Source organism: Gossypium hirsutum, chromosome A12, assembly GCF_007990345.1.
Source record: "Gossypium hirsutum isolate 1008001.06 chromosome A12, Gossypium_hirsutum_v2.1, whole genome shotgun sequence".
NCBI classification, from domain to species: domain Eukaryota; kingdom Viridiplantae; phylum Streptophyta; class Magnoliopsida; order Malvales; family Malvaceae; genus Gossypium; species Gossypium hirsutum.
Window position 1 is genome coordinate 94269151 of NC_053435.1, and position 20489 is coordinate 94289639.

The window sequence follows — 20489 nt, forward strand, 5'->3', positions numbered from 1 at the left end:
AAATCAAATATTATTAAGTAAATATACCATAATTTCTCCAGCTTTAGATGTCATAGGAGATCCATCTTTCTTCCTATGCGTAATCTCAAAAAGCTGAAGGCGTCCAACTTTTTGTCCAGATTTGACTTCCTACAATATAGTAGTAAAAATATTATTTAATAGTAGAAAGTAATTAATATTTGAAAGAATTAATAAATTCATAGTACCTCGGCCTCAACTATAGAAGCAAAACTCCTATCCATTTCGTAGTTCTTGAAATCTAAAGTTGACAATAAACTGCGTTTACTAAAATAGATAATATATATCAAGTATAAATTATCTAATAAGTGTAAACTAATTCAGGCAGGGGGATTTTGAAGTGTATATTTATGTATTACGTAAGTTAAGTAAGCTTTGTAAGTTATGTAAGTTATGTTATGATATACATTTATGTAAAGTATGTAAGTTATGATATGATATATATTGATGTATTATGTAAGTTGTGTAAGTTATGATATGATATATATTTATATATTTTGTAAGGTATATAAGTTATGTAAGTTATTATATGATATATATTTATGATATATATTTATTTATTATGTAAGTTTTGTAAGTTTTTATATGATATATATTTAACATTAAGATAAATATTATTTCCCAAGCTAAAAAAATTATTTTAATTAAATAAATTTTAAAAAAATTTTAAAAAAATCACATGAATAAATTTTGTTCTCCAACTTCGAGCCTTGTTGTTGGATCCGTGTGGTGAGATAGTCCATTTTTATTAATATCAAAATCACATGAATTGATTATTTTAGGCATTGATATCACAATATTAATTTATTTTTAATATTAAATTTTCAAATTTCTAAAGAAATCGAATTCAACTTTTATTTAATTGGTATTATTGTTGTTGTAGCAATTTCGAGAATACAAGTTTAAGTGCATTTAAATATATTCTTTTTACGTTTTAAGAATTAAAGAAAGGTTATAAATAAACATAGAGATTATATAAATTTTTCTAAAAAACCCAAAATTAAAATTAAACAATTCAAAAAATACAAAAAAAATAAAAATAATCATTAAAATATAAATATTAAATTAAATAATTTATACAAAATATAATGATTAATAGTAAAATTTTGACCAAATTCAAAATGGTTTTGTATATAGTAATGGCATCATTATCATGTACTAATTAAAATTATTTTATTTTTCTAAAAAAATATCAATTAAATTTTCTCAAAGAATAACTTTAAAAAACAATAATATACATTTATAACTAAAAATGATGACTTCAACATCAATGAATTAAACTATTTTATTGAGAGAATATTTCTCTCAAAAGGTCAATTAATATTTAATTTAGTTTTGTAACGATATTTTTTTACTTTAATTTTGTTTCAAAGTAACCCACCCTTATCTTGTCTCATAAAGTAAAGTGAAAGTTTTAAATAAATAATTGATTTAATAAAATAAAAATATATAAAAATTTAAAAAATAATTTCATTGCCATCGTCAATTTTTTTTTTAGTCTGAAAATATGTGAAGAACACTAAAATAGAAAAGTATGATCGTAAATGTCTAATCAAAAGCCTAGAAAAAAATGCATCACCTTGTATATAGTGAACAGAAAGCCGAAAAATAATATATTTAAACCCGCCTTTTATGGGTTTTCATTTTCTTTATACAAAGCTCGTTGGTATATCAAATTATAGTTGGTATATCAAATTATAGTCAAATCCAATTAATAACACAAGATTTCAAAGTAGCAATTATGGTTAGTTTGTCTTACTTTTCTACCACAAGATGTTTTGAATTTCATTTTTTGGAACCCTTCCATTAAAAAAATACATTACATTGCCTCAACCAAATATTTGCTGTTATACTGATGATGTACGTTTAAATTTTGGGTTTGAGTTTGATTCGAGAACTAATGATTATAAGCTACTTATAGTTTGCCAGAAAGTTTAGTTTGATTGTGTCCTATCACTAGTGTATAAGCTGCTCCAAGTCAATCTTCAAGTTAAATAGTGCACCCTCACAGCTTTCATAAAGGGAAAAAAAGAAGAGGGAAAATCTTGAAAATAATACCTTTTCCTTTCTGATAAGCTTGCAACCTTCAACAGGACCAGTACTTGCAAAAACCTCTTGGAGTAGTGGTTCAGTCACTTGTGAATGGATGTTTCCCACATACCTGCAGTTTCTCAAAAATAAAAAAACTAAAAGTTAAAGAAAAAACAGAAAAAAGAAGAGATAAATAAAACTATATAATTAACTTTCAAAGTTATTAAAAAGATGCAAAAACAAGCATCTATCACATTCCAAAAACCATTTAACTATCAATTAAAAGAGCCATAACCTTAGAATTTTGCACGGAGAGTCATAGCAACATATCCAATCAGCAGACTCATGAAGGAAAGTGTCTCTAATTCATGCGGTTATAAGCACAGAAGTGACTAGGATAGGTGCTTAAGCAAGAAGGGGAAATAAGTGACTCACAATATACAAACAAAACAAAATGGAGAAAGGGAAAAAAGAAGTAAAAAAAATCTAGGCAAACACTCACACACTGCGGCAAGTACTTGGATCAAAACCAGGAGGCAGATTTCCACTTGGGATTGGCTCTATCTGCAGAAAAGAAAAGTGAAAATAAAAAAAGAGGGGAAAAGAATGAACGATAAAAGTCAGGTCCCACTCAACTCAATTCTAAAGCCTCCGTATCCAGGAAAAAGGATGAGTTTTTGAAGAAATCCAATAGTCAACCTAAAAGAACAAACAAGATGCTAACTACAACCATCACAAATGTGAGCATCACTTCTCCTACTTTGACAACACTTTCCACTTGAAAAGACAACAGACTATCTTGCTTTTACTATTATCACATTTCCCCCCTTCATTTTTTCAGTGCCGATCGGAAAAAAAAATTATTTCAGCCTCATCTAAATAAGACATACTTCAGCAGAACAATAGTCTACAGATCAGACCAAATTCAAGGGTAATGCAGTCCAAAGTTCCTTGAACTCCCTCCTCCAAAGTGAAAAACAAATCTATATCTTTCTGCATGATTCAAATAGAAAGGACTGTTGGACATGTAACTCAGAAAGTATGCAAATACATTGAAAGCACCATAGACTTTATAAATTAGCTTCATACTGTTATATTTTAGCACTATAAACCTAAAAATTCCCAGAACAAAATGCAGGAATCACACCTTAAACTCCAATACTCAAACAAGAGACAGATAAATTGCACTTTTTTTATATAATATTTACAAACTAGAGATAAAGATATATAAAAATATAAACATGGATATGGACAAAAAGACTGATTGACTGTGCATGTGTACCAGAGAGATGGCAACTAAACATTATCCAAACACAATCATTTCTCAACATTTGCAAAACAAAATGAAGATTAAAATTAGCAGTAAACTAAATAAAACCAAAGAAGTGAGAACCACAAGTAAATGAGAAAGACAACACAACAGAGAACCTAGTAGCTTTCCCATTAAACTTCGTATAAGAGAAATAACAACATTTGAACTTCAAGCACATGAAAATGTAAAATATTCTGAATCAAAACAATCTTTTATCAAAATTCAAACCAAAAACAATGAGCTTCACTCTATACAAGAAGCATGTTAAAGTCACAGGCTTTCTCATTTCTGGAAACCAAATCCAGAAACGTCTCCCACCAAAAATCAAGAAAATAACTTTTTTTTTTGAAAATCATATTCAAATCGCAAAATAGGAGCAATGTCCATCTAATTCAAGCAAAGTTGATTGTAAAAGCTTAGCTTTCAAAGGTCAAACATCGTAGCATTAAATATAAAACTAACCCAATCTCCACCAATTCAAAAACAAGAAACCAAACACGAACCCGAAGATCCAAACACGATTTCGAAAAAAGAAAAACAGATATTCCTGAAAACCGGATCAAAAACTAGCAAATACTTAATGAAAAGAGAAATTGACGAAAAATCCTAAAAACAAGATTACAAAATTAGAGGATATCCCACATCAAATTCTTCAATGATCCACCTTCCCAGCCTATAGAATGAAATAGAATACTCTTAAGCTAAGTTTACATCTGACCCAGACAATAAAAAACAACACATTTGAATAATCGAAAACAAACAAACAAGTAGGTGATTTACAAAAATTAACCGAAAACAGACAAGCACACACTTACTTGTTGCGTAGTTGAGCAGAAAGTTGGTGCCAAAAAATTCGGTTGCTAAATTCCAAAGGCATTTGGGGGAAATCTCAGGAGCAGTGAGGACGGCAGACGGCGACGAGTAGGTGGTCGGGTAGCCTCAGGAGCTTCGGATGCTTAGGGATTTGGGGGAAAATTTAGGGATTAGGGGAATTGGGGGAAATCTGTTAAAGGGTGGAAATTAACGCTGGAAATGGCTAAGCGTCGGGTATGAGGAGGATAAAATGCTAGAAAAGAAAACGACGTCGTTTCATCAAAAATTTAAACGTTTGTGGCGCTTTGGAAAAGCGCCGCTAAATCCCATATATTGCGGCGTTTGTAAGGTAGCGCCACTAATCCCCTTCCAGCTCCAATTAAAACGACAGCGTTTTAGTTAAAGATAAATGCTTTTTGTGGCATTTTTTTCAAAAACGCCACTAACCTCCATTTTATATTCATTTTTTCTTGTATTTAATTTTTATTTGTTATCATTTTTTTTAAATCTAATATTTAAATATATAAAGTTTATCTATTATCTCTTAAATAATTTAATCTAAAAATTTAATCTAAATAATTCCATTTTTTTCAAAAACACCACTACTCTAATATTTTACTATATTAAAATTAATATTATATCTTTTACAATTAAATAAAAAATTATTTAATATATAAATTAAAAAATACTAATTTATCTAAACCCTAATCCTCTAATCCTTAAACCCTAAAATCCTAAACCCTTCACATAAACCCTAAACCCCAGACCCATAACATGTAACCATTAACCATATAAACATAAACCCTAAACCATAATTTATTAACCCTAAACCCATAACCCCTAATCCATAATCCATAAACCCTGAATAATAAAACATAAACTCTAAACCCTTAACCCCTGACACTTAAACCATAACCCTTAAACCCTATAATCCCTAAACCTTAAAACAATAACTCATAAACCTTAAACCCTTAACCATATACCCTAAACCGTAAAGTACTCTAAACTATAATGATAATTAATTCAATATTTTGAAATTAATACAATCTCTTTTACAATTATATAAGAAAATATTTAACATATAAATTAAAAAACAATCAGTCATATACCAAAAATCTTTAAAATTATTTTAAATAATAGTATTTTATCATTTTTAACAAATATTTTTCTATGTTTTTACATTCAAATTTTTCCTACGTGTCATTATTTTTTCTGAAGAATATAAATATTTAATTAAAAATAAATTATATTTTAACATAAATAAACCACTTAAAGTACAAAAAAAAGATGAAAAGATTTTTTGCGGCGTTTTTAGAGAAAACGCCACTATAGATAAGAATTTGCGGCGTTTTCTATAAAATGGCCACTAAAATCTCTACACAAGATCGTTTCACAAAATTTTTTGCGGCGTTTTCTATAAAAGCGCCACTAAAAGCTTTACATAAGACATATAGCGGCGTTTCTTATAAAAGTGCCACTAAAAAGGTGATGGCTTTTTGAAAAAAATTTGCAGCGTTTTTTAACAAACGCCGCTATATGCATACCTTTAGCGGCGCTTCTTTAAAAATGCCACTAATACTGATCTATAGCGGCGTTTTTGTACAAACGCCGCTAATGCCATTGAAGCTCCACTAAAACGACGGCGTTTAGCGTAAATTTTGCGGCGTTTTTTCTTGAAACGCCACTAAATGTGAACCTATAGCGGTGCTTTTATTAAAAGCGCCACTAAAGATCGATCTTAAACATGGATAATTAATCCTCTATATGCTAAATGTCATGGTTCAAACCATGTCGTGCACTAGCTTTTCAAATGGCCATAGTATCATGCACTTGATTTTTATAGACTTTAAAAGTTGCTTAAAGGCTTTGATTTTTAAAATTTTTTGTTATTTTTATATTTATATTTATTTAGAAAAATAATTTATGAGAAATATTTTTTTTTACACTTTTATAGATAGGAACTAGGATAAAAATTTTGATGTTTAAAATTTGTTGAGAAAATATTTTTGAATATATATTGACTTGAAACAGACCTATTTATTAATTAAATTTAAGGTTAAAATCCTTATTTATTTAGTAATTGATTTAAGTATAACTGTTTGTAAGTATACATGTAATATGTTCAGGTAATCATTGTAATTGGTGATTCTTATTGAGTTGAGTGTAATTAAAATATTTAATTATAGTAATTACACGATTAATTACATTCAGATTTAATTATCTTATAACTTTCCAATCACTTATATATTACTTTTTGAGATTAAACAATTGAGATTTATTATATTAAAGACAAAAAACCACAACCAAATACAAATTAAAAAGTCCAAAAACAAAATAAATGGACCGTGAACATCGCCAACCAGGAGTTGCTTTAGAAGCATCTTTTCAGCATCAGCAACAATTAATTAGGCACGACTCGAGACAAAACTTAAGAAAACAACTTTTATAATTGCTTATCTTGTGAACGTGTGTTTGAAATAATTATTACAAAATTTTTAAAAGTAATATTATAAATCTTAAAAAATTATATTATAAAATAGTTTCTGTTTATTTTATAAAGTTATGATAAAAAATAATATTATTTAAATCTTAAAAAAATTCTAAAGTTATAGTTAAAAAATATATTATAAAAAATAATTTACGTATCATAGAAAGTGTTATAATATACTTATAAAAAGTTATAAATCAAAAAGTATGCACATAACTTATTTACGTGTCCATACTACCTATTATAAAAATAACATTTTTTTGTTTTTCACATTTCATTTTCATTTCTAAAAATCATTTTTTAAATTTTCAACCAAATACATTTTCTTTAGTGCTTTCAAACAAAAACGATCTCTTTTTCTTTAACTCAAATGGAACTTCTCTTTAAAGTTGAAAAACTACTTTAAAGGTAACTTATTTTTTAACATAACGATATTCAAATAAGATAATACCTAATCTGTGTGGTATTTTACACAATTAAAGTTTTATCGCTTGATTTTGAAGTGAGCCAGAAAATACCTCTTAAAAACGTTATAGAATGAAAATCATTACGGTTAAAAAGTTAGAGTGTATAGTTTGACACTAAACAACACAAGTTGATTCTAACCCTGAAAATTTTATATTAATGTGATATGCTTTAGTAAAGATATAAATCAATTACGTTTGAATCGGATTAGACAGTTGGATAAAAAATAAGTCGAGATATTAACTTGAAAAATAATATTAGATCAGTTGAATTACGAACTAATTAAATCCAGGGTTGAATTATTATTATTTTTTAATATTTTATAAATATTAATGATTTTTGTTAATGAGTTACATAATGGGTTTGAGCATTAGTTGAATTCTAAAAACACAACAACTTTTATCATGTAGTCTCTTTTTTTCCTTCTGAAGAAAATGTAAATTCCTTTTTACACGTTAAATTTTAAATTTACTTCATTTTTGCGCGGGATGTGTTCCAGCCTGCATTTGCCGAGCCAATTCGATTTTAACTTGTAAGTAGAGAAGTGTTACGACACGCGTCTTTCCATTACAAAAGTCCGGATTGCGCGGTTTATCGGTTAGTATCAGTAATAAGCATGCTCGACCACTCACTTCATCGAGGGAGTATCCGTGCGTTGCTAACTCCATTCGCGGGTGTCGAAAAATGCTCACCCTCACCTCCGCCAGCTCCGCTCTAACATTATTCCCGGAATGCAAAACCCAACGGCGCCGATTTACAATTTCGGCGGCGGCGGATGATAAGTTCCCTTCCTTTCTACCAAAGCAAATGGAAGAAATCAAAGACCCATTTGCCCGGAAACTCGCCACCCGAATCGAAAGACTGCCCGTTAATGTGAACTCTCTCTTCCTCATCTTCTTCTTTAGACTTATATATGGTTTTTTTTCAGTCATTATTTGACTTATAATGGGCTATTAATTTTCTTATTACCAATTCAGGCTAGCTTCTCAGAAAAAAGCATTATGAGTAGTTGCGTGAAGCCATTGATTCAGAGCAGCCAAAATCCAGTGGTTCTCCTTCATGGCTTTGACAGGTCTTTTTATATATATTCTTTTCTAACTAAACACGTTAGAAATGATGACCCATTTTAGCTATTTGTATGATTATACTTTCTTCATTGTCCAGTTCTTGTTTAGAATGGAGATACACATTTCCATTGCTTGAGGAGGCTGGTTTAGAAACTTGGGCTATTGACATTCTTGGTTGGGGTTTCTCTAATTTAGGTTTGTTTTGTTTTGTGTGTCAAACAACTTATGGTATGTTCCTCAGTTTTAGTTCCTTTTTATTTATTTACTTGTATGTTCATTTCTAGAAAGAACCAAGTCATGTGATGTAGCATCTAAGCGTGAGCATTTCTATCAGGTAAATCTTCTTATCTCTACAATTTTCAATTCACAGAATGGCATATGATTTAAGCAGTGAGACTGTAAAAATGGGGTAACCTTATATAAGAGTGTTAAATCGAAATCAGATTGATGAGAGTGGTTGAACATATTGGCACCGAGGCAAGTTTTAGCATATAGCAGGTGGTTGCCCTGAGTCCAACTTCCTCGTGTTTCATTATGTTGAGATTAAACTGGCTATCTCTTATTTACAGCTATGGAAGTCATACATCAAAAGGCCAATGACATTGGTCGGGCCAAGTTTGGGCGCTGCTGTTGCAGTTGATTTTGCAGTCAACAACCCGGAAGCTGTAAGCATCTTAGACAATATTAGGAATACGATCTTTTCTCCATTAGACTAGTTGGATAGTAGAGTTATATTTTGGTATTGATTCTACTAATAAATGCCATGATGCTTCATGTAACTCATGACACGCAGTTACTTCTTTGTTTAGGTTGAAAATCTTGTTCTGATCGATGCAAGTGTATATGCGGAAGGCACGGGAAACCTAGCAAAGTTACCTCGAGCAGCAGCCTATGCTGGGGTTAGTCTTCTTAACTACTCATAGAAACCTTGAATCTCAATGATTATGGCAATCCCTGATGTTTATAGTTATCTGTCTCATTTATATTCTCCACCTGAACTAAATTGTTCTAGTTTTTCCTTTTTGATCATTTGGCTCCTTTTTGACTGAATTTTCTCCTTTTTTTGTAAAAATAACAAAAGGTTTTTGTTGGGGATCGACTCGTATAAACAACAAATAAGAACGAAAAAGAGAAAAGAAAATTTGGTCACGCAAATATTTTATGTGGAAAACTCTTTCAAAGAGGATAAAAACCACGGTCAAAAGAGGTTTTAGGTTTTCATAAATGAGTAAATAAACGATGGTATAATATGAAGAAACCCAGAAAACAAAATCCTAACTCTGGTAAAATTCTCTTCATAGTTATCACGAAACTCTCACTGAAATTCATATGCGACTACATCTTGTCGCCCTCAAAATAAAAACTTTTCTTGATTGGCATAACAAAATAGAGATACAATAAACTTAGAGTAGAGTTATAATTATATTAAAACATTCTTGGAATAATCAAATTCCAATTGGGAGAAGCAGTCCTGCTTAAAGTTTAAAGCGCGGCTTCATAACTTGGAGAAATCGGCATGATGTCCCTTGCATGCTCGTCATGACATCATCGCCACGTTCGTTTCCTTTGCGATTTTGTCACCACATCACCTCCATTTTACCTCTTCTTCGATAAATGATAAATGTGAGGCACACCCTATGGTTTTTAGGGAAAAAACAGTGACGCCATGTCATCTGTATCCCTTTTCCAATAGTTTTATGCCACATCAATACTCTTATCTTGAATTTCAGGATTTTATCCTGAAAAAAATCAAATCCAAATTAAAATACTGAAATTCAGGATAAGAATACTGATGTGGCATAAAATTATTGAAAAGGGATACAAATGACATGGCGTCACTGTTTCATACAATCCTTTCTCTGGTTTTCATTAACTACCTACCTCTGTTATTTGGGAAATAACAAGCAGGCATGTTAAATGACTTCATCTCATTTTTCCTAACCTTTTTTTTGTCGCATTTCTAATTTTGATTTTGTAAAAGAAATAGAATGTTGGTAATGACAATATATCGCAAAGAAAAAAATAAAAATAAAGAACACAAAGATTTTACATGAAAACCCTACAAAGATTTTACATGGAAACTCTTTCGAGAAAAAAATACAGTCAGAGGAGATGAAAATTCATTATATCGAATTCGAATGATTACAAATGGAATAGACTATGTCTATTTATAGACTTGTTTAAAGAACCTTATTCTAAAATAAAATAAAAGAATTGTAGTTCTATATGAATTTTATTTTTATTTTATTTTATCACTGTATTTTATTTAAATAAGGATTCGGTTCACTTAATTCTAATAGATTCAATGGTTGTTGATGCATCTCAGCATCTACAAATAAATCTAGTTTTACTCGTGTTTTCTCATACTTTCTTTTGTTGGCTAATTGCATGGCTTTGATATTGGCATCACACTTTAATGCTTACCAGTAAATGTTGGGTACTTTTTTTTTTCCCTTTGTGAGAAGGGGTCGGCTTGTTAAATCTATGTTCCTCAGACTCCAATGTGTGTTAGATATGGATATGTATCGAACAAATAGTCAATATTTTTCAAGTTTTTCATGTATTTGGAGGGTCCTTGGATTGTCATGTATATATATATGTCCATATTCATGTTCAAATGTAGATTGAACATAGATGCATCAAGCAAAATGAACAGCAGGAGCATCATAGTTCCGTAGTTTTTCTCACATATCAGTGTTATAACCATAGACTTTTTTGTGAATTAGGTATCTATATTGAAGAGCTTCCCGCTACGCTTATATATAAATTTTTTGGCATTCAAGGGTGTGTCATTTGACACCGGCTTAGACTGGGTTAATGTAAGTTTTCTTCACTAAAATGATGCTAAGAAAAGTAATGCAATAGTTATCAGATTAATTATTGTGTATTCCAGGAAGCTAGTACATTTTTTAGTATTGCAGGTTGAATTGGGATCTAATAGCCATTCTGTTCTTGTACCCCTGTACAGATTGGTAAACTGCATTGCCTATATCCTTGGTGGGAGGATGCAACCGTGAGTTTTATGATCAGCGGTGGTTACAATGTCAGCCGACAGATAGATCAGGTTTGTCCGACTTCGTTTTTCTTTGAAGTTCTCACGCCCCTCACCTTCAGTCTGAGTAGTATGACTACTGACAGTTAATATTAATTTCAGCTTTATTGTTTCAATTAGTTTTTATTTTGATAAAATTTTCAACTCATCTCCAAGAGGGAACCTTGAGTTGCTGACATGAAATATGACCTTGATTTCAAACTGTGCTAAATTCTACTTTGTCTTATTATCTTTAGAATAACAGTACTTCAGAAAATACTTTAATATATAATTAAATGACAAAATCCTGAGCAAAATTAAAACATATTGTAGCATTTGGACAAGTTAATTTTATCTTATAAAAGGAGGGAATTCATTTTATTTGTCGACCGCAAAGGATGATGAATGGAAAATTATTCTAGGGAAATACAACTTGCCATTCTTGCTGTGTATGGATTCTCCTTGTTGTCTATTGTTATATTACTCCTACTCTTCATTTCTCTGGCGCATAGTCTAAATATAGGTATTGGGTTATGAGTCTACAAGAATTCTTCAAATGCATGGTTTTCTTTTTTTCTAAATGAAATTCCCGTGTCTGGCGCAAACACCGTGTCTGAGTAACATAGATGTGTTGGATGCATCTCAAGGTCCTTCACATTCTTACATGCATTTGAAAAACATAAAAACAAAAAATAAAAAAGGACTTTTCTTCATATGGAGTATTTTGAGCAGATATTTGTATGCCTTAATATAACAAAATAAATGCAATAAAATGTGTAAATTTTCATGTAACTTGCAAAATTTGTTGTACAGGTGAAGCAGAAGACACTTATCATATGGGGTGAGGATGACCAGATTATTAGCAACAAGCTAGCAGTGGTTAGCAACTCAAACTTTTGCTCCATACAGGCATCAGAATACTACCATAAAGTGGCTCTCGGACATGATTGACAAACAATAACAATAATGATATACGAATTGAAGTTCCGGTGTTAATTTACTGAAACTTTGAGCTGATCCAGTAGCAAAAGTGAAAATTAACTTCTTGAATTGCATATTGCAGAGACTGCACTGTGAACTGCCGAATTCAATTATTCGCCAAATACCCGATTGCGGTCATCTTCCTCATGTAGAAAAGCCAGATTCTGCTGCCAGATTAATCTTGGAATTTTTGCAGAATTACAGCTGCCAGAAAAAGGCCCAGCTGGCCCCTACTGAAGAAGTTGTGTATTAATCGTGCATGACTGAAAGTAAAGACGCAGCATATGTTATATAGCTTTCATCATAGGTATGTTGATCATAATGATTATCTTCGTTTCCACATCTTTCTTGTGCCGAAATTTACTGCCATAGCGTCATTTCATTCATGTTACAAACTGTTGTTTTAAACCCAAAGCAAATAATATGGAGTTTCCCTTGAAACTCGCAATTTAGGCCCAATTTAAAATAAAAAGGACAAATTTCACCGTTGTGCCATCCAATTAATACTAAACTTTTATATTAATTCATCAAATTATAAAAAGTTATAATTTACTCACTAATATTTTCGATATTGTTTTTTGTCACCCAACTGTTAAAACAGTAACAGAATGATGATAAAGACAACTTTTTAATTTGCTCACTAACTTTTTAATGTTTTCATTTTAATCTTAATCATTAAATTATAAGAAATTACAATTTACTTACTAATGTTTTGACATTGTTTTTTGTCACACAACTGTTGATTAGTAACGAAACGATGATATTACAACTTTTTAATTTGCTCCCCAATTTTTAATGCAAATATTTGAGAGATTTGTGGGAATACCTTTTTTTTATATGGTTTTTTAAGAACACTTCATTGAGTTGAATCATTGAGAAAATTATACTAAGAATTCTATGAAGATTTTTAATGTAATCGGGTTTTCTTTTTTGAAGAGATTTATTTTTCTAAAAAAACTACTACTAGAAGATCTTTGTTGGTTCATTCCATATTAAACCTGTTTAAGTTGAAATTGTGGAGACAGAGATTCACATTGGTTATACTTTCGATAAATTAATTTATGTCTATTTCAAATAGGTTTGTTCATTATTTTATGTACAATATTGGGAATATTTATTTTGTTCATTGTGATGAACTTATTTTAGTGAAATTATTATAAACATACTATTCTTTTTGTCAAGTTTGTAATTAAGCTTTTAAGGAGAAAATCTTAGTGGGGGAGAGTAATTATGTATAGGAATAAGGTTGCAATTTAATGAGTAAGTTAAATAACATATTGATAATGCGTTACTCTCTAGCCAATATTTGCTTGTTCATTTTGCTTTGCATGTAAAAGTCGTTGAGGACAAATATAAATAATATTAATGTATATGGTAAAAATTTATTAAACAAATTTATTCAAAAAATTACAAGTAGACTTGATCATGGATGAGGTTAGGCCAAAGTAAAATTTTAAAATTATTTTCTAGGCTCGGCCCAAAAATAAAATTTTGCCCAAGCCCGACCTAAATTAAAAATTATAAATCAGAGATGGACTCGACTTGCCCGTATTAATTTTTTGAAATTATTTTTATATAAAAACAAATTTAAAAAAATATATAATATACCAAATAACTAAAAAAACATTAAAATAAATGTTTCTTAACAAATTGAAAATACTTTTAAAAAAAATTACTTAAATAACACTAAAATAGTTGCAACTTAACAAATAAATGCCTCTAAAATAGTAGCCAAATTAACAATAAAATAAGAGTTATACAATATTCAAATAATAACAACAAAATAGTAGCAATGTAATAGCAAAATGATAGCAAAACAAAAACATAATAGTAGCAAAACAACAGGGGAAAAAAGTTTAAGCTTATTCAGGATGGGGCCTAAGCTAAAAAATCCTACCCGAGACTCGACTCATTTATAAAACGGATTTTATTTTTTGTCCAAGCCTATATTTCGAGCCTATGTTTTTGTCCAAACCCTCCCACTTTTCGGGCGAGCCTTCGAGCTTGGGCGGGTGGCTCGGCCTATGATCAGGTCTAATTACAAGTACATTATGACAAAAAAATTACACCAAGGCACTAGATCCCAACATAATTGTCTAAATGGATTACCTCAATATTTTCCTTGCCTTTTCAGTCTTCGATTTGTAGCTCAACTCCCTATGCGACATCCATAGGTAGGACAATCTTGGCTAATCCAATTGTGGAAACTGTAAGATTAAGTTTATTGGTAGCTTTCTCTAATATGAACGAGTCTGATGCTCCTATATCAATTGGAGAACTATTTTTTCTATGATGCCAATGTCTACGAACAGCAACCCTTTCTGATTTTGACCATTTTTTTACCTTTGTAGAATTGAGTATCATGGAACCAAACTTTAAAGCTTTGCTCTTTGGCTAGACATCTTTTTTTATTGATGGTCTGTAACGGTCCAAATTCCAGTGGTGTCGGAACAGTAATTCGATATCACAAAATCAGACAAATGAGTAGAAAATATTATTAATTTAATGAAAATAAGTTCGATGTGAAGTTAGGAAAATGATTGAAATAGTGAATAGTATTTTATAATAAATACTAAATAAGGAAAATGATTGAAATAGTGAATAGTATTTTATAATAAATACTAAATAATTTAGAAGTGAACGAAGTATCGAGACCTCGATATATTAAACTGAGCATTATAAATGTTTATGGAGTGTTAGTATGTTAGTATTAAAGTTTCGTCAAGAAATTTTAAGGTTCCATGAATTAAGTGTAAAATTGATAAATGTGATTAAATAGCTCCAGTAATAATTAAAGGAGGACTAAATAGAAAATTAAACACCTATTATTTGGCTGGACGACATGTGTGTGCAAGAAATATTGAAATTAGGTGTGAAAAAGGGGTAAAATTGGAAAAGAAGTAAAAATTGAATAGTTAAAAATGGGATGTAATTGGAAATCTAGAGATTTCTTCAATTTTCTTCATCCTCCTCAGCTAAAAACAGCCATTGAAGAAACCTTAGAGCTGGTTTTTCATATTTTTACTGCAAGTAAGTTCAAATCTCTATTATTTCTTGAATTTTTTTGTGTTTTTGGGACTTTTACAACTAGGTCCTATCATCTAATTCGTTAGTTTTTGATTTCATGGTTGATTTTGAAAGTTGCCATGAATAAGTACTGGAAGTTTAAAGGGTATAAATTGCGAGATAAAATAAAATTGAAATGAATGCTAATTAATGAATGATTTTGCAATTATAGATCGAGAAATTAAAGTGAATCGTGGAAAGGAGAAAATAGTCGAATAATTTTCTCGAACTTCTACAACTATTGCGAAGTAGCCCAGGTAAGTTCATGTGGCTAAATTTTAGTGATCATTTTTATTCTTATAAATTTTATAACAAGTTATACTATATGATTATGATAAAACCATGAATAATGTAAAAATATGAAATTGCAGAAATGATCAAATTGAATGAAACATCGGATTGACTACTTCTGTCTAGTGACAAACGATGAATTGATGGAAAAAGACCATGGTTGGACCATGGCAACAAGTGATAAGCGATATCTGTATAAGACCATAGCTAGGCTATGGCATCGGAAAACAAGTGATAAGTGATTCCCGTATAAGACCATAGCTGGGCTATGGCATCAGAGAAAAGTGATAAGTGCTTCTGTGTAAGACCATATCCGGGATATGGCATCGATATGATATATGACTCGTGTAAGACTGTAACACCACTTACCCGTGTTTGACGTCGAAACAGGGTACGAGGCATTACTGGACATAATTACTAATCATCGTATAAAAACCGATTCATAATTAATAACATAATCAAGACTATCTGCATTAAATGACTTTATACAATAGAGACCTTCAAATAACATAGGTCAGTATTTTAAGCCAATTCCTAGCAACTTAATAACAATTAAACGAGTCTCCATACATGCCAAAGACTTAAAATACTTTAAAACCTTTATATATCGATCAATAGTTTGATAGTGTGATTTAACATCCGGCGACCTCCAACTCGAGCTAACATCTGCGACACTATAGGAAAAACGAAAGGAAGGGAGTAAGCATTATAGCTTAGTAAGTAAGTATGTAAATATTAATAAACAATACATTATCATACTTTAAACAAAGTCACAATATGTTCCCAGAATATTACCATCACAAACACACATACTTTCATTATTACAATCATAAACAGGTTCAAAATAAGTTGTTTAGAAGAGTACTAGCAACTAAATTATTTATTTCTGGAGCTACAGAACTCCAAATTACAAACCGTTAATTTTCCTTGAAACTAGAATCACATATATTATTACCATAAAATTTTCAAAATTTTTGGTCTAGCCAATTATTACAGTTTATTCATTGAAGTCACCCTTGTTTCACTGCTCAACTGTTATGACCACTATTCACTAAAAATCAATTTTCTCCTTGTAAAGAATTCAAAGGGTGTTCTCGTTTATTTCATTTGAAACTAGACTCATTAAGGATTTCAAGCATATAAATTATATCTCCTAATTATTTTTTTACAATTTTTAATGATTTTTCCAAGTCAGAATAGGGGATCACGTAGTCATTCTGAACTAGTCTCATAGAAACTTAAATATCTCAGAATTTAGAATTCCTTTGCTTTCTCTGTTTCTGTTATATGAAAATAGACTCATTAATATTTAATTTGATATCTCATTCAGTCTCTGATTCAATTTCTAATATTTTTGATAAATTTTTAGATTCTCGTCACTGCAACTATCCAGAACAGTTTTATTGTTAATTTTGATCTTTCACACTTCAATTGTATTCATCACTTACCTATAACAATCTTTCCAATTTCCAATCACATATCGAGCATATTTCTCATAAGCTACACACGTATATACTTACACTTATCATCACAAAGTCATACACAATTTCATTTAATCAATTTCTCAATTGAACGCTTCGGAATAATAACAGATACGTGATGGTATCGCACACATTTCACCTTTAAAATCGAAGCTCTCTTGTACACATAGTGGCCTTCACTTAGCACCACTTATGTGACCTAGCTCGATTGTACACATAATTTTGGCTCTCTTGTACACATGGTGAACACTTAATACCACCCATGTGACCTAGCCAGTTTATCTCGTAGCTCTCTTGTCTACATGGTGTCCTTCACCTGGAACCACGCATGCGACCTAGCTACATATATCCTGTAGCTCTCTTGTCTATATGGTGTACACATAGTATCACCCATGCGACCTAGCTACATCATAATGTCTTGTAGCTCTCTTGTACACATGATGTGCACTCAGCACCATACATGTGACCTAGGTACATACCATCTGTATCATCCAATCTTTCCGAAAGTTCAACCGGGATTTCTCTCTCTTTCTAATACTTGATTCCATACTTCCAATAGTCAATTATGATTTAAAAATCAGCTACAATACATAAAATATACTGAAATACAAAAACATAATAAAGATAATGTATTATTTACATACAAACTTACATACTTTCTCATTTCCAGGTCGAATTAATATTGAACATTTAAATCATCATAATTGTGACGGCCCTAATTAGACCCTAGTCGGAATGTGGTTTCGGGACCACAAAACCGAGTCACAAAAATTTATTTTTGTTTTAATTGCATATATTTATGTGTGATAGTATATGTGTGAAAAAAAATTAAATGCTTAAAATTAGCCTTAGGAATGTGAATTTTCTTGAAAGGACTTAGTTGAGAAATTTAGAAAAGATGATAGGTAAATTGTAAGGATTAAATAACAATAAGGTGAGAAAGCATGGATTTGCATGTCAAAATGCCCATTTTTGCACTAAGTGGCCAGCCAAGTAATGATGCCCTTCCACTAATTTAAATTAATTTGTATATTAAATTGGAAAAGGAATAAAATATTCAAATCATAATGAATAAAAAAATAAAAAGATGAATAAAAGAAAAGAAAAGTGTTCATCTTCTTCATGGTTACAAACCGAAACAAAAGGGAAAGAAAAAAAAAAGAAATTTCATTAGGGCAATTCGTCACCTTCTTGGCTAGTTGGAGGTAAGATTTGAAGTTATTTTTGGAATTTTTCCTTTAAATGTTTAAGTTAATTGTAAATGCATCTCTTGGCCATGTCAAAAAAAAAAAAGAAATCAAAGTTCTATGGTAGTTTGGGCACTAAGCCGTATATCAATGTAGTAGAATTGGAGGTTGTTTTCATGTTGTTTTGAAAATGTAGATGAGAGAATGAGATTGAACTTGTTGAATTATTAGTTGGGTAGTACATTGTGTATTCGGCCATATGAGGATTTGAATGGAATATTCATTTTGTTTGCTATTTTCTTGTATGAGTAATGGTTCAATGTAAGCCGAATAAGTCATGATAGATACGTTAAAATGCAAAATTCAAGATTATGAGGTAAAATGAGTAGTTGACTGAGACATGGAAGAAGGAAATAGATTAATGTCTTATGTTTTGGGAGTGTAAGGCATGATGTAAACATAGTAAGTTTAAGTGCATATTTTAGTATAAGTGATAAGTAAAATTTGGTTAAAATAGTTTGACATATGTATGTTTGTCGATTTTAAATCAAGATAGTTTGGGGTGACTTAATTTATGTATTCGAAATTTATTTGAGTAGTTACTATGGGCACTAAGACGTTGAACTCATGAAATTAGAGGAATACGAGCTTGATAGATTTTAAAAGAGCACTAACCGAAAATGAACTTAGCTAATAAAATTTGGAAATGTGAATTGCCGAAATTGATCTTATAATGTATTGAATTATAGGAATATATGAGAAGTATGTTGGATATACATTAAGTTTAAAGATTTAAATTTTAAATTATGTATGAGCAAATACCGAATCATTGTGTGTATGTGTCTATGAGGAAGAAGTATAAATTGGGGTTACGATGATTTAGTTATTTTATTTACTTAGCTGGAGTTGGAGCTCAAGATCAAAGGGAGCCAAGTTCGGAAAAAGGGAAAGCAAGAGTGATGGAGTAGCCGATCGAAGTTGTCATCCGATTAAAAAGGTAAGTCCTTAGGTAATCAAGTTATAGTTAACTTTGAGCATAGATGAGACAAATTAAGTTAGATAAGATATCATAGTATATATATGTTCTTGGGAATCGAATGTGAAATTATTGATCAATCTATAATAATATGATGATTAAAGATAAGAAAATACAGCACTATGTGTGCGAAGCTATGTGGCACTATGTGTGCGAGAAAACATTGCACTATGTGTGCGAATAAGTAAAAGCACTGTGTGTGCGGACTTTTAAATCGAGCACTAAGTGTGAAATGTTGATTATGGAGTATTATTTGTGGCAATTAAGAATGCAATTAAACATTAAATTGGAGATTTGATTGATAGATGGAGTGGCTTGGTTTATGCTTTAAATTTTAGGCTTTGTATATTATATATATACATATATATATACGTCAATGGTTGTATATAACATTGCCATGGTATTTTAATTGTGAATATTTAGAGTAGGAGTATATGGTGTATTCAGGTAAGTATGTACCAAATGCATAAGGTACGTTTGTGACATAATATATTTCCTTGTGATATCATGGCTAAGTTCGAATAGTATTGAGTTAATTATTTAGTTTGTAGATAATTGAATTATTATAGTATTAAAATTTTCTTAGGACTTACTGAGTTAATAACTCACTCAGTGTGTTTTTCGCTTTGGTATAGATCATTTTATTCGAGGAAAGCCTGGGAACCATCACGAAGTCATCGCAACTTTTGTCAACCTTTTTGGTACTTTTGTTTGACACTTTAGTAGACATTATGGCATGTATAGGATAGTAATTTTGGGAGGTTAGCTATTTTGATATAATTGTATATAAAGCCATACGAATATGGCTAAAATTCTATGTATGAATTTGAAAATGTTTTGGTTATAAATCTTGATTTAGAACTTCATATTTGTGATATGATTGAATTATATATATTATGTATGTGCACTCGGTCAATAGGGGATAAATCATAAAATGAATAGAAGGGTTTTAATCGGGTAATGTTATTCGTAAATTTTAAGATTTCACTTTTCAATTTTCTTTTGTATCTCAAGTGTTCTATTGAAAAGTTGAGCATGTTATGTTTTATGAACCTACTCTAGTAATCGACACGGATATTTGGGTGTTACATTTTATTGGTATCAGAGCCACAGTTTAGTCGATTCTAGGACTACCGTAGCGCGTATGAGTCTAGCTATACATGCCATAATGCTAGGATATGATAGTGTAATGACTTCTGACGGTTGAAATTGTTGTTTGATT

The 20489-nt window shown here is 30.6% G+C and overlaps 1 protein-coding gene across 1 annotated transcript; it reads left to right on the top strand.

Annotated features, from left to right (window-relative positions):
- Positions 1 to 7638: 7638 nt before the first annotated feature.
- On the top strand, positions 7639 to 12548 carry LOC107934741 (uncharacterized hydrolase YugF). Its single transcript, XM_016867243.2, has 10 exons — positions 7639 to 8000; positions 8105 to 8199; positions 8292 to 8389; positions 8479 to 8528; positions 8764 to 8859; positions 9004 to 9093; positions 10921 to 11013; positions 11163 to 11258; positions 12039 to 12104; positions 12289 to 12548. The coding sequence occupies exons 1-10, from the start codon at positions 7812 to 7814 to the stop codon at positions 12457 to 12459; spliced, it is 1044 nt and encodes a 347-aa protein (XP_016722732.1). The 5' UTR covers positions 7639 to 7811; the 3' UTR covers positions 12460 to 12548.
- The last annotated feature ends 7941 nt before the right edge of the window (positions 12549 to 20489 follow it).

Bases quoted from the DNA above. Each gene is read 5' to 3' on its own strand.
- LOC107934741 (XM_016867243.2), top strand. From the start codon at position 7,812: ATGCTCACCCTCACCTCCGCCAGCTCCGCTCTAACATTATTCCCGGAA. The intron at 9,094-10,920 runs GTTAGTCTTCTT...TTTGTGAATTAG, and splicing joins GAGCAGCAGCCTATGCTGGG to GTATCTATATTGAAGAGCTT. The intron at 11,259-12,038 runs GTTTGTCCGACT...TTTGTTGTACAG, and splicing joins TCAGCCGACAGATAGATCAG to GTGAAGCAGAAGACACTTAT.